Genomic DNA, 14,195 nt, shown 5'->3' on the forward strand with positions numbered 1-14,195 from the left:
GGTGATGTTAATGTTTTTCCATTGGGGCTTATATAAGATTGATTGAGGTTAATAAATCTGCATTTCATATTATTGTTAGATGACAACAGATCAATTTGGTGAAACTAAAAGACAATCTTCTGTATGAGCAGTAGCCAGCAAAATAATAGAAATAGTCTACTGAAAAACTAGTGGTTCTTATGAAATTGACCAGAATAACTGGACAACTGAACACTTTTCAAGCAGAAAGGTTTTTTTATATATATATATATTTGACGAGGTTGAAGACTTCAATAGAAAGCATTCTCTGAACATTTATTATTATCTGACGGCACGCACACACACACAGACTAAACTCAGACACTTTATAAAAGGATTTGTTTTTACAAACTGGTTTGTAAACATTACACAAATATATTTGCACAGATTTAAATTTGGCACAGCCAATTCTGCACCTTCAGTGTATGACTACATACAGTACCCTGAGACATAATCAAAATAAAAAGACAAACACAAACATAAGCAGATCCATTTTCAGTTGGAAAAATGGTCTCTGAGTCATTAAAAGTAAAAACAGCATGTGCATAAAAGCTGATGCCTAATACTGATGCAATAGCCACAAAAAATTTACAAAACATCTTAAAATCCCTCATATTTAACTAAATACTCAAAGATGAATAGTCAAATTTTTTAGAACACAACACATTTACAAAAGCGCTGTACTGAAATCTGACTGTTTATGAAAAAAAAAACTTTGTTTATAAGAAGCTTAATACTGCATGATTAACTTTTGAAATGATTCAACAACCAATATAAAATTCAGTCTAATTTAGTTGGTTTTTACTGCAGAGGAACTGCTCTTTTACAGATGGAGAGAGCATCAGAGTGCAGAAATGTGGAAGAGTCCATGTCTCGATCACTGTGTCTGTGAAACAGCAGAATCAGGCGCTGACAGATTCTCCATTTCATGAGTCTCTGCTGCTGTGTTCTGTGATCAAAACAAGATTCAATTACACTCTGTAATCTATGTGAAGATGTCAAAGCTTACACTGCAGATCAGTTTATATCACACATAATTATTGCATTACCCTGAGTTGACTGCTGTGTCTCTGATGTGGGTCCCTTTGATTCTGTGTAGATCTGTATTAGAATACAGAATTACATATTAAACAATGATATATACACGGTTGATATGCCCACATACATGAGAGCTGTAAGAATTAAAATCTGAACTCACTCAGTTGTAAAAGTCTTCCCTATATGTGACAGGAGATATTAGAGAGAGAAAGATGTTTATGTTAATAAATAACGGAAAATCTGAATCACAGCAAGTAAATCAGCCTAAGGATATTTGTCTCTTTTTACCAGCATTGAACCTCCATCATTTCAATAACTGTTTGCATCTGTTACAAATCAGCATTATAGACATTGTCAAATAAACCAGTGACCCACCAGCCCCGTTCACTGTCATATTATACACTCTTAAAAATACAGGTTATTTACTGTTATTGAAGCTTCAGTGAAGAAATATCCATGGAATCTTTCCATTGTATTAAAGGTTCTTTGTAGTGGAAAAGGTTTCTATAGATTAAAAAATAATAATAATTCTTAACTCACACTAAAGGCCTATTTGCATTTTTACTGACTGCAAAGCTATCCGATTTGTTAAAACGGTTTCATTTACACTTGGCCTCATAAATGTGTCTCCGCAAAATGACTACAAATTCGATCTTCAGTTCCCGCGCTATGGGATCAAATTCTCGCCAAATATATAGCGGTCACGTATAAAAAAATAATAAGCGTGAATCAAAAATGTAAAAAAACATGTAAAAATATATTGCACAAACTGAAAAAAAAAAAAAGCAGAATGATCAGAATAGCAAACAACGTGGTCACGGATCAAAATATGATAAGCGTGAATCAAGAAATAACAAGCATAAATAAAAACTTTAAACACATTAAAAGTTATTTTGCACAAAACTTAAACTCATGGTCATGCTTTCTTAAAAAGCATGTTTTCCTTGGTTATATTGCTCTGTGCTTTGTGCTCTCTTGCATTTTCTGCTCATATTTTACTCTTTTGTACGCTTGTGCTGTTTTTCTCTTCGCTCGTCTTTCTATGTTCTGCGCTTGCTTTCCCAAATGTTGTAGTTCGAGTTTCATGTAAATTAGGACGGGCTTAAGTGTCACCATTGGTCCACTAGTTCTAGATTGACAGCTACTCCTCTAGCCAATCAGTCGAAGAGGGGAGTTGACGCCACAGCAATTCGACTCGTGGCTGCTGATGCTTATGTAATAGAGAGCCTAAGTCCCTCCCCTCCGCTTCCGGCTCATGGGACCTTACTTCGGAAAAAATATGTATGGTAGTCAATGGCGAGAGACAGCTTATCTTTTTATTCCGTCTGACCTGTGCCCTGAATTACACATATGATGTTTGTCAATTTAAAAGGTAATTATGAAAGTCAAGAAAGTCGCAGTTTGTCATAAAACAGAAGAGTAACATTTAGTTTTATGTGAAAATCGCTCAATGAACTACATCTCTCGTCTCGCACTTTGTACGTCACAAGATCCGTTGCTCGTATGTGTGCAGTCTGGTACAAAACACTCAGGCATGACGGCGTAACGTTATGATTATAACGTAAGAAGACTATAGAAAAAATGTCAGACGTTAGCTTCAGTAAAGTTAGCTTCATTCATTGAGAGAAAAGGTATGACGTCAAACGTGTGCCTTTTGGGTCTCTGTAATTACGTATGTTCAGTCTTATACCTCAACAGTTTTACATCAAACTGCGACTTTCTTGACTTTAAAATGTATCTTTTAAATTGACAAACATCATATGTGTAATTCAGGGCACAATTCAAACGAGATCAAAATATTTGTTGTCTCTCGCCATTGACTATACAATATTTTTCCGAAGTAAGGTCCCATGGTGGTCAACCGGAAGGGGAGGGACTTAGGCTCTCTATATAGTGAGTACAAGCTGTTTAAGTTTGTACAATTTCTTAAATTCCATTATAATATACTAAAATGTTATTTTTCTAATACTTTTATATACTGTTCAATTTCTTATTTGTGCGTTATGTGCATTTATTAAATTAATTATTTTCGCTTGGCATACCAGCGTGATTACGTCACCGCACACTTCAGTGGGTGGTGCGCACCCGTGATGCACTTCATTCTGAGTAAATATAACAACAAAGAAGCACTGCTGCGCTCTCTTTTATTTCATTTTTCTTTAATCCTTATATTCCTTTTCAGGAGTGCTACACTTACTTATACAGGGGAAGACGGCAGTTCAGTTTAACTTTACAAAGACTTTCAAGCAGTAAAGCTATCTGAACTTCTAAATTCATCTTTTTTGAGATACATGAGAATGTTAATGTGCACACTGGTAATTGGTGTTAAACAATATTACTTGGGTCATGATGTCAATATGCTAAGGCTACTGTAAGTGAAACATCCTGCAATTATGAAACGCTACAATTCGTTGCAAAAACTAAGTTAAAAACGGCCATTGTCTGAAGACTTTAGGACTTTGACCTGTCACTGCTACGCATTGCCTACCTTTTTTATTAACCTCGCCAAATTTGACAAAAGATTATTGAAAATGATTGTGTTACAGAGAAGATATACAGAAACAAGTTGAATTTAATACAGTGATTTATTACAAACTTATTGTGTTTACTTACATAGCTACATAATTGCATATTACTTTAGGATTAATGTTTTAAATATACACTCAAAAAATTTTTTTTGTCTAAAAATAAGATTTATGTATTTGAATTGCATAACAAATTTCCATGCATTTGGATTACATAGTTTTAACATAAACCAATCAATAATCTGAATGTGATTCATATTTTTAAGTCATATATAAATGAAACAGATAAGATTAGATCTTCACAGATTTAATGTCTTCTTTTATCTTCAGTTGATTTCATCTAAGGCTGTGGCTGAAGTCAGTTGTAGTTCTTGTGTTTCTCTTTCCTTCAGTGATTCTGATTGTTAACAGCAGGTGTTCATAATTAATGCTCAATCATCACTTAATTATCTCATTAACTTCAACACTGCTTTAACTCTGTAGTGTGCACACATATGAACACTGAGCAGTGTTAATTTAACATGGGCGTTTTTCTGTGTACTATTACATAAATCTTACCTGTTTCATTTACATATGACTGACAAATATAAATCACATTCAGTTTATTAATACAATTACATAAATCTTATCTGTTTCATTTATGTATGACTTAAAAATATGAATCACATTCAGGAGTATTGATTGGTTTATGTTAAAACTATGTAAACCAAATGCATGGAAATTTGTTATGCAATTCAAATACATAAATCTTATTTTTAGACAACATTTTTTTTTTGAGTGTAGCTTCAAATTTGAATACAGCAACATCTCCATCAGCGATAAGTAACGTTGTTTCTAGAGTGCCGCTGTCCTGCAGAGTTTAGGGTCAACTCCGATTAAAAACCTCACCTGTCTTAAATATCCTAAAGACAATGATTAGCTGGTTCATGTGTGTTTTGGCGCTTTTCCACTGCATGGTACGATACGGCTCGGTTCGGTACGGCTCACTTATGGCGCATTTCCACTGCATGGTATGGTACGGTACGGCTCGGTTCGGTACGGCTCACTTATGGCGCATTTCCACTGCATGGTACGGTACGGTATGGCTCGCTTCGGCTCGCTTTAAATGGTACCTGGTCTGTTGAGGTTCCAAGCGTACCGTACCGATACTAAAATATGACGTGAAAACACTGCAGATCACTGATTGGTCAGACAGAATCATCTAGGGCTGGGCGATTTAAATCGCGATATTGTTATGCGCATCTCGTCAGTAAAGCCGGTTCCTTGATTAGTAGTAAATCGCCATCACCTGCTTTCAGATGGAGCGGCATTTACTACAAAGAACCGTAGTTAACTGACAAGCTGAGCCATATCGCATTAATATCGCGGACGTATCGCCAGCGATAATTAATGCGATATGGCTCAGCTTGTCAGTTAACTACGGCTCTTTGTACACAGCAAAAACTCCAGTGTTAAATTAACACTCCTGGGAGTGTATGAGTCCACACTCAAGAGTGTTGAAGGTAATGAGATAATTAAGTGATTAATTTAGTGATGATTGAACATTATTGAAGACACCTGATGATAACAAGCAGAATCACTGAAGGAGAAAATCACAAATTGTAAGTTACCGTTATGACGATCAATGGTTGCTTTAGTTGGACTCTTGACCCATATATTATTAACTTTAGATTTTGTTTGTCTGTTGTTTCTGAATTATAATCACCAGTTGAACAAAGAAAAAAAGTGATCTGATGGTGATTTTTTTATATAATATAAAGGATTTCTTAAAAGTTGTTTAAAAAAAAAAAAATTATTTGTTTAGACACATACAGATGTCAAGATTCAGTCTATGCATCTCAACAATGGTGAGGAGCAGAATATTCAATTAGGAAAAGTAAATTACATAGACATTTCAGATAATAATTTATTCATACCGCAATGCATGATGGGAGCCATTAATGAATTGTGATTGGTGGCAGCCACTGCAACATGCTTTATTATTGTCACCATTGTTGAGATTCACAGGCTGATTATTGATGTCTGTGTTTTAAATGAATTTATCTGAATGTCTTTTGATCAGAAGGATGTTTATTAAATATTTTGAATTATAAGTAAAGTACTGATAATCATAGGCTGAAGAAGCACTAAACTGCTGTTATCAAGTCAAACCAAACTATCTCAATAAGTTTCCTTTTTCAGATCACAGCATGATTGTCAAAACATAACCAACACTATAAGAAAACATTTTACTTTGTTCATGTAACTGTTATAAATTAATAACAGCAGACAAACAACAGTAAATATTAAAGTAAACATATAATGGTCTAGAGCCCAACTAAAGCAAACACCCATCACCTTAATGGTAACTTACAATTTGTGATTTTCTTCTTCAGGGATTCTGCTTGTTAACATCAGGTGTCTTCAATAATGCTCAATCATCACTAAATTAATCACTTAATTATCTCCTCAGCCCTAAATGCCGCTTCATCTGAAAGCAGGTGATGGTGATTTACTACTAATCAAGGAACCGGCTTTACTGACGAGATGCGCATAACAATATCGCGATTTAAATCGCCCAGCCCTAGAATCATCACTTGGTCAGCGTCATTGTATTTACGACACGAGACACTAAACCCGCTAGATTTAAATAGCCAGTAGACAACAGCCAACACTGTAGCGCCTGTTTTAAAAGTATTTGCTTAAAAAAAAAAAAGTGTATAAACTTTATACAACTATAACGATCAACTATAAAACGGCAACTATAACGATCAGTCCCACCCACTTTGAAGCGGTACTAACTGCAGTGGAAAAGCAACCGAGCTAAAGCGAACCGAACCGTGCCGTACCGAGTCAAGTCGTAGGCTACCACGCAGTGGAAAAGTGAAGCGAGCCGAACCGTTCCGCGCCGAGTCGAACCGTACCGAGCCGAACCGAGCCGTACCATGCAGTGGAAAAGCGCCATTTGATTAGGGTTGGAGGAGCTAAACTCTGCACCCAGGACCGACATTACCCATCCTTATTACTGATTAAATATGAAAGTAAAACGGCCAGTTACTGTTTTTACGAGCGATTTATTCGTTCAAACGGCCAGTTACTGTTTTTACGAGCGATTTATTCGTTCAAACGGCCAGTTACTGTTTTTACAAGCGATTTATTCGTTCAAACGGCCAGTTACTGTTTTTACAAGCGATTTATTCGTTCAAACTTCTCGTTCAAATCGGCAATTCTCTGATGAAACACTGTTGTGTTGCTCGGAGAAGATCGACGCTCGCGGTGCCAGGTCAAGAGGTAAGTGCATTAGAGATGAATGATGGATCATCAGACTGCACACACACACACAAAACAAAACAAAACAAAACAAAACAAAACAAAACAAACATCAAACAATTAAATAGTTGCATTAATTAAACTGATCTCTTGTCAATGCAATATTATAGAGCATAAATACAATAAAGTATATATATATATTATTAAATTTTTAATTAGGTTTCATATTAAGATTCAGCAGTGAGTAATTACATGTATTTGATCCTTGTTGGTTTGTCTCAGTCTGTTGTTGTTTTCGTCTCTGCTCTTCTGAATATTCTGCCCCTGTTTAAACAAAACTGAAATCTGATTCAAAAGCCAAAAGGATGAGAAGAGATTCTGGATTTATCCTGAGATCATAATATCTAGTAATAACAAAATACAGACAACAACATGTTTTTATTGACTAATTTACTGAAAGGCCTACAAATCAATCAATCAATCAATCAAAAGGTCTAGTAAAGGGAGAGAATATTGTACCCATTGTTGGGCAGTTGCTGATTATTCAGTATGAATAATGTTTTCATATTCCAAAAATGAAGCACTTGAAAATACATTTAAATGTTAAAATATTCATAATCAGAATACACAATGGCAGTATATTATTCATTATTGATTGATTCTCCCTAATTTTTTTATTTTTTTATAATATAGTCTGTTGCTTTTATGTTCAAGAAATACTCATGAAGAAGCCATACAGCATATGGCTACTGGATTTACAGAAATCATTTCAGTTTTAAGGAAAAGTGTGTAAAAAAAATGCTGTTGATTATTGAATAGAATATATTTGCAGCCTTATATGCTAAACTGTTTTATATTTTTTCACATTTCAGTTTTTTCCCCATTCAGTGCCCCATAATGAAATGTGTAACTAATTACTTAGCAAATGTATTAATAATAACCAAAAACTGAAGTGTCACATGGGCATTAGTATTTTAGTATTAGTATTAGTATTCAGTAGTGAGTGATTACAGTCTCGGGTCTTTTGGAATATGATAAGATAAGCTTTGCACACATGGATTTCTGTAAAGCGTGTCATTATAAAGTGAACATACGGCCCAGTCTAAGATCCTGAGTTATCTGGATCAGGTTTTTACTAGGAAATTATAAAAAAAAAATGCTTTCAGCTTTCCTTCTACACTGTAAAAAAAATCCTAATTTTACAGAAAATAACTGATTTTTTTACGATCATTTTCTTTCATTTTAAATTATACTCAAAACACACTGTTAACCCTTGCTGTAGAAAAAGGCCAAATTCTGGCAATATCATACCATTTTCCATTAAAACAGTAATATACCGTAAAAAACTCAAATAGCCTGCAGGAATATACTGTAAATTAACAGCGACACTCAGAGGCTGTTTTCACAATCACAATCACACCCTATACCCTCATTCACTATTCCCTACATTAGTTCTCTAATATAGTCCACTTGACAGAGTGAATGAAAAGAAGTGAGTGAATTGAGACACTGATGAACACCTGATGAGCAGAATCACTGAAGGACAGAGAAACAAGAACAGAAAAAAGAGAAACACAAGAACTACAACTGACTTTCAGCAACACTGAGTGTGAAACCAGTTTACAAACCAGTTTACGATTATTTCTTTCACACATGTACAAAAGTTCTTGTAGAGAATTAACAGATATTTAGATGTTGATGTTTTATTGAAAATAATAGAGTTTGTAGTCACCATGATGGAGATCAGTATTTGCTTTAGTTGGACTCTTGACCCTTGACTTTAGAACCTTAGTTTTTTTCTGACTGCTTTAAAGGGGTCATATAATGGTACATGCACTTTTACAAGTTGATTGTACTGAAATGTGTGTTGGCAGTGCCTGTACACAACCATCAATTCAATTCAATTCAATTCAAATGTATTTGTATAGCGCTTTTCACAATACATATTGTTTCAAAGCAGCTTTACAGAAAGTGCATTTCAGAAATTTACATAGAGAAATACAGTTAGTTCATCATCATAAAATGATAAAAATAAATATTTTAATCTCCTTATATGTTTTTTAATCTCTAAAATCAAGCCGTTCGACCTAGTGACGTCACACAGTCGGACGCCCCTCCCACGATTGTTGATTGACAGCAACGTTTCAACACAGTGACGCCCTCGCTTGTGAGCGAGCTGTCAATCATAGTCTGCGCGTCATTGTTGATACGCTGGAGCACTGTCTATGAGCAGAATGGCGTAAGCGATTGTGGTGTTCTGTTCTTGGGTGTAATAACGAACACAGCAGTCATTTTTATGTTCCGAAATCCGTAACTTACAGCTGAAGACGCAGTGGCTGAGTTTGTTTTCGAAGGGAATATTCCCCACGATCAACGTCAATGCTTTCATGTTTGCAATATTTCACACACCAGACTGCTTTACAAACAAGGGTCAGTATAAAGCTGGATTTGCTAAGAAGCTGCTCCTGAAAAAAGGATCGGTGCAACTATTCGTGTCCCTTCTGCACCTCCAGAAGAACTGAAGTGAGTGTAACGTTTTATTAACCTTTATATTAATATTTATATTAATCTTTGCAAATCGCTTGCTGCACGCTTCATGATGAATGCGGCTATTTTTACACTCAGGGTACATTACGGCATGTTTTCTATGTACGACGTTCTCAATATAATTCATAATCCCATGTTTATAATGAACACGCGTTATGGTTATTGTGTTACGGTGTACGCACAGAAGGTGCGGGGTGAGCAAAGCTCATTATCATTTAAAGACACATGCACTTAAACGGCGTGCTGAAAACAGAGCTGTTTTTGACCAGGTAAAATTAGTGTTTTCTTACAATACTAATGAGAATTTTTAATTAAAGTATATTACAAACTTTTAATTTAGACCCTAAAGAATCATATTAGCTTGTACAAAAATAGTATTATATGACCCCTTTAACTGTGTGATTTTAAAACACATTTATTATGGCATGAAAAAGTCAGGAGAAATTTGATCAGGTGAATTTGGCTGTTGTGATGATGCCATTATCATCCTGGACATGCCTGACTCTCCGGTCATATCCTGTATATAAACATTGAGTTTATGGGAATTTTACAATTTTAGTCAACAACATGAAAAACAGCAATGTTTCCGTAATCAGTTATATAGAAATATATTTAAATTTTATAGTGCATTAAAACATTTTGAACTCCTGTTTGACTTAGACACACACAGACATAAACAATCAGCATATGAATCTCAACAATGGAGACAATCAAAAGTTTCATGTCGCAATGCATGCTGGGTTCCAGGATAGTAGAAAACTCCCAGCATGCACTGCTGCATGAATACAAAAAATATCGCCACCATTGTTGAGATTCATGTGCTGATTTTTTATATCTCTGTGTTTCTACATGACTTTGTAGGCCAATTTTCATTGTGATTCATTGCTGTAGATTCACAGTGGTGATAACACTTATGATACATGAATAAACTCTGAATGAGATTAGTGAACAAACAGGCTAATTTATGATTTTGTCTAGGGGTGGGTGGATCAATCCTGAAGTATCGATCCTCACATAAAAATATTGATCCAAATGTGTTTTTTTACCAGTAATTTTTTATTAATTTAGCACGCAATTCAGTGCGTAAAATAAGCGAATGTTAGCGGTTAATTGTGTAAGATAGAACTTTTTCTCCTAGTCATCTGGATACAAGAAGGAAGGATTTTAGTTGGATGCTGGTGCTTCGCTGAGCTCACAGGCCCAGTGCGTTTGGGAAACGAAGCCTTGCTTAGATGACAGAGAAACAATCGGGAGTTATTTCGCAATAAACAAGCCAAAAGTGTACATAACGGTTCAAAATGTTGACGTCAGTAAGATTTCTTTTAATGAAATTAATATTTTTATTCAACAAGGATCGATGCATTAAATTGATCAAAAGTGACAGTCAAGGGTTTTACACTGTTATCTACTTCATATAAATGCTGTTCTTTCAACTTTGTTCATCACATAATTCTGCATAAAATGTATCATGGTTTCCACAAAAATATGAAACTGTTTTCAACATTGATAATAATAAGAAATGTTTCCTGAGCAGCAAATCAGCATATTAAAATTAATTATCATCATGACTGGAGTAATGATGCCGAAAATTCAGCTTTGATCACATGAATAAATTACAGTTTACTATGACATACAAAACCTATGTTAAATTGTAATATTACAGTTTTTACTGTATTTTTGATCAAATAAATGCAGAAGAGAATAAAAAATCTTACAGACCCCAAACTTTTGAACAGTAGGCTAGTACTAGTAGGCTAGTACTATAGGGTAGTTTTGTAAAAGTCACTGACTAATTACAGGCGAGTTGAGAGCACAAATCACAAAATATTTAGTAGTCATGAAAACGTATTCAGATTTAGCATATTAATGATGCATTCACCTCATAAATCATGACACACTGCTCTAGCACAGGAAAGTGCATACAAGTTCAAGTGCATGCTTTTAAAATGAAAAAGTATTGGTATCGATATCGGCGCACTGAAGCGTTTTTTTATTTATTTAGGTCAAAGTCAGATTTCATGTTATACCTTGACAAACTATACATCATTAAAAAGATATAAGACTCAAGTTTCAGTATTTTACCACTATTGTATTCTGAGAAACTTATAGTGACAGTTATGTCTTAATTTGTGTCAGGAGTTATGAAATGGAAAAATGCGTCGATACCTTTAACCCTTTCACGCATAGTGGTCACTACAGTGGACAGCTATTAAAAAAGCATTTTCTTGAATTTGAACGGGTTTTTATGGCAAAGTTGCACATCAGCCCCTTCATTGGACCCTGGTGCATCATCCTATAAATTGCAACCAAGTGGCAAGCCGTTGTGTTTCGATTTTTTCCCCCTCAAAACCAAGATGGCCAAGGGTCAGTCAGACATGCCAAGTTGCTCCGGAATATCCACCCATTCCTTCTATCCTAGGAGACTCTTGTAGGTAAAAAAAATATTGCAGCATCAAGCAATATCTAATGAGTCATATCACAGTAAAATTTTCCAAGTTTTGATTTTAGATTGAGAGAAAACTCTGATTAATCACATGTCCACTGTAGTGGACGTCATGCATCAACTGCTATATTTCAGCTACAATTCATAATTATAATGTGAATATTGTTTTTGAAACTTAAAACTTAAAAACTTAATCTGCAGTGACTTTTTTACTGTAAATAAATGTATTTGTATTATTAGAATGTAATTTTCATTGACATCGAAAAAAGTCATGTGATTACATAATGTATGACACTTGTAATGCATTACTTTACTTGTTAGATCAAAAAGTAATCTGATTTCATAATGCATGTTATTGTAATGCGTTTTTTTACTCATAACATCAAAAAGTAATCTGATTACGTGATGCATGTTACTTGTAATGCGTTTCCTTACTCATAACATCAAAAAGTAATCTGATTATGTAATGTGCGTTATTGTAATGCGTTTCTTTACTAATAACATCAAAAAGTAATCTGATTACGTAATGCATGTTACTTGTAATGCGTTTCTTTACTCGTTACATCAAAAAGTAATCTGATTTCGTAATGCATGTTACTTGTAGTTAATTACTTGTTAGATCAAAAAGTAATCTGATTAGGTAATGCATATTACTTGTAACACATTACTTTACTTGTAACATCAAAAAAGTAATCTGAATGCGTTATGCATGTTACTTGTAATGCGTTTCCTTACTCATAACATCAAAAAGTAATCTGATTATGTAATGTGCGTTATTGTAATGCGTTTCTTTACTCATAACATCAAAAAGTAATCTGATTACGTAATGCATGTTACTTGTAATGCGTTTCTTTACTCGTTACATCAAAAAGTAATCTGATTACGTAATGCATGTTACTTGTAGTTAATTACTTGTTAGATCAAAAAGTAATCTGATTAGGTAATGCATATTACTTGTAACACATTACTTTACTTGTAACATCAAAAAAGTAATCTGAATGCGTTATGCATGTTACTTGTAATGCGTTACCCCCAACACTGATCATTTCAGATGAGATTGAAAAAACGTATCGCTATGTTTTCTCAGAGGAGGGCTATGATAGAAATGTGCATGTCCATCTTGAACATAATCAGAATCATCAGCTAATAACGGTAAATATCCATACTCTGGTACACTGGAGGGAGCATCTGAGTGGTTTCCACAGTTGTACCTTGACAGGCTGTAGAAAATTCTGATGGAATCACGTCCTCATGTTCTGATATCAAAGATACGCGAAGTGCAACTTGTATCAAGTTGTATGAAGCCTTTGCAATATTTTGCATTTATATGTTTTGTATATATTTGATAGTTTTCACATGATTTGATATAATTGTATTGATTAGTTTGCTAAATTCACATACTTAATCTGTTTGATTATTGTCTTAATACAGTATATCTTCAGTTTAAACCATAATTTAAATTCATAAAAAAAACTCCGTGCTGTCGTCATGACAGTGCTTGACAAAACAACTTGCCTCAGGGCTTTAGCTCAAAAATGTGCAGATTTGGAGAAATATTGATAGATTCTCATAGATTTACATCATATTTCTATAGACAGGAATAATAACATTACTGAATGTATACCCAAATGCGTCGATGTAATCATTATGAGCGCTTTCATACTCTGATCTATTGTGTTTTCAATCCATACCAGCAGCATGAGGGCGCTATATGCACAGTAATAGTCCATATAATGAGCATGAAGAAGAGCCATAATCATGTGACATTCAAGGAAGTCACGGACACACACAAAGATAACAGAGATCACTGTAACATGCTTTTTTGACGTTTTGAAGACAATAAACATGATTGCAATGATATTTGATTTGCCTGTGTTCTTCAAGCCATGCCAGGTATTTTCATAATAATAGATTATATTTATAATGTAATGCTAATCGATATAGACTTTATCATCGTGCAGAATACTAGGCAAGGCAAGGCAAGGCAAGGCAAGTTTATTTATATAGCACATTTCATACACAGTGGCAATTCAAAGTGCTTTACATAGAAGAAATTAAAATAATAAAAAGAATAAGAATAATTAAAACAGTTTATACAGATAAAAATAAAATACAGTACAGTTCAAACAGTCGGACGAACATTGGCACAGTGCTCATTCATTAAATGCATAGCTAAACAGAAGTGTTTTGAGTCTGGATTTGAATGTGACTATTGTAGGAGCACATCTGATCTCCTCTGGAAGCTGGTTCCAGCTGCGGCTGGCATAATAGCTAAAAGCGGACTCGCCATGCTTAGAGTGAACCCTTGGTATTTCTAGCTGATATGATCCTAATGATCTGAGTGATCTGTTGGGTTTATATTCAGTGAGCATATC

General features: G+C 34.6%; 1 protein-coding gene across 1 annotated transcript in view; it reads right to left on the reverse strand.

Moving 5' to 3' along the window:
• The window catches only part of LOC311277667 (uncharacterized protein), a 164,367-nt gene continuing 150,172 nt past the window's right edge, over positions 1 to 14,195 (reverse strand). The window contains exons 17-19 of the mRNA XM_084388036.1: positions 1,217 to 1,235; positions 1,068 to 1,119; positions 1 to 967 (exon numbers count right to left, since the gene is read on the reverse strand). Of these exons, the coding sequence (XP_084244162.1) occupies positions 896 to 967; positions 1,068 to 1,119; positions 1,217 to 1,235 (143 nt within the window). The 3' untranslated portion in view covers positions 1 to 895. The remainder of the gene's footprint in view (positions 968 to 1,067; positions 1,120 to 1,216; positions 1,236 to 14,195) is intronic.

The sequence above is a fragment of the Rutilus rutilus genome (assembly GCF_951802725.1).
Source record: "Rutilus rutilus genome assembly, chromosome: 1".
Lineage (NCBI taxonomy): Eukaryota > Metazoa > Chordata > Actinopteri > Cypriniformes > Leuciscidae > Rutilus > Rutilus rutilus.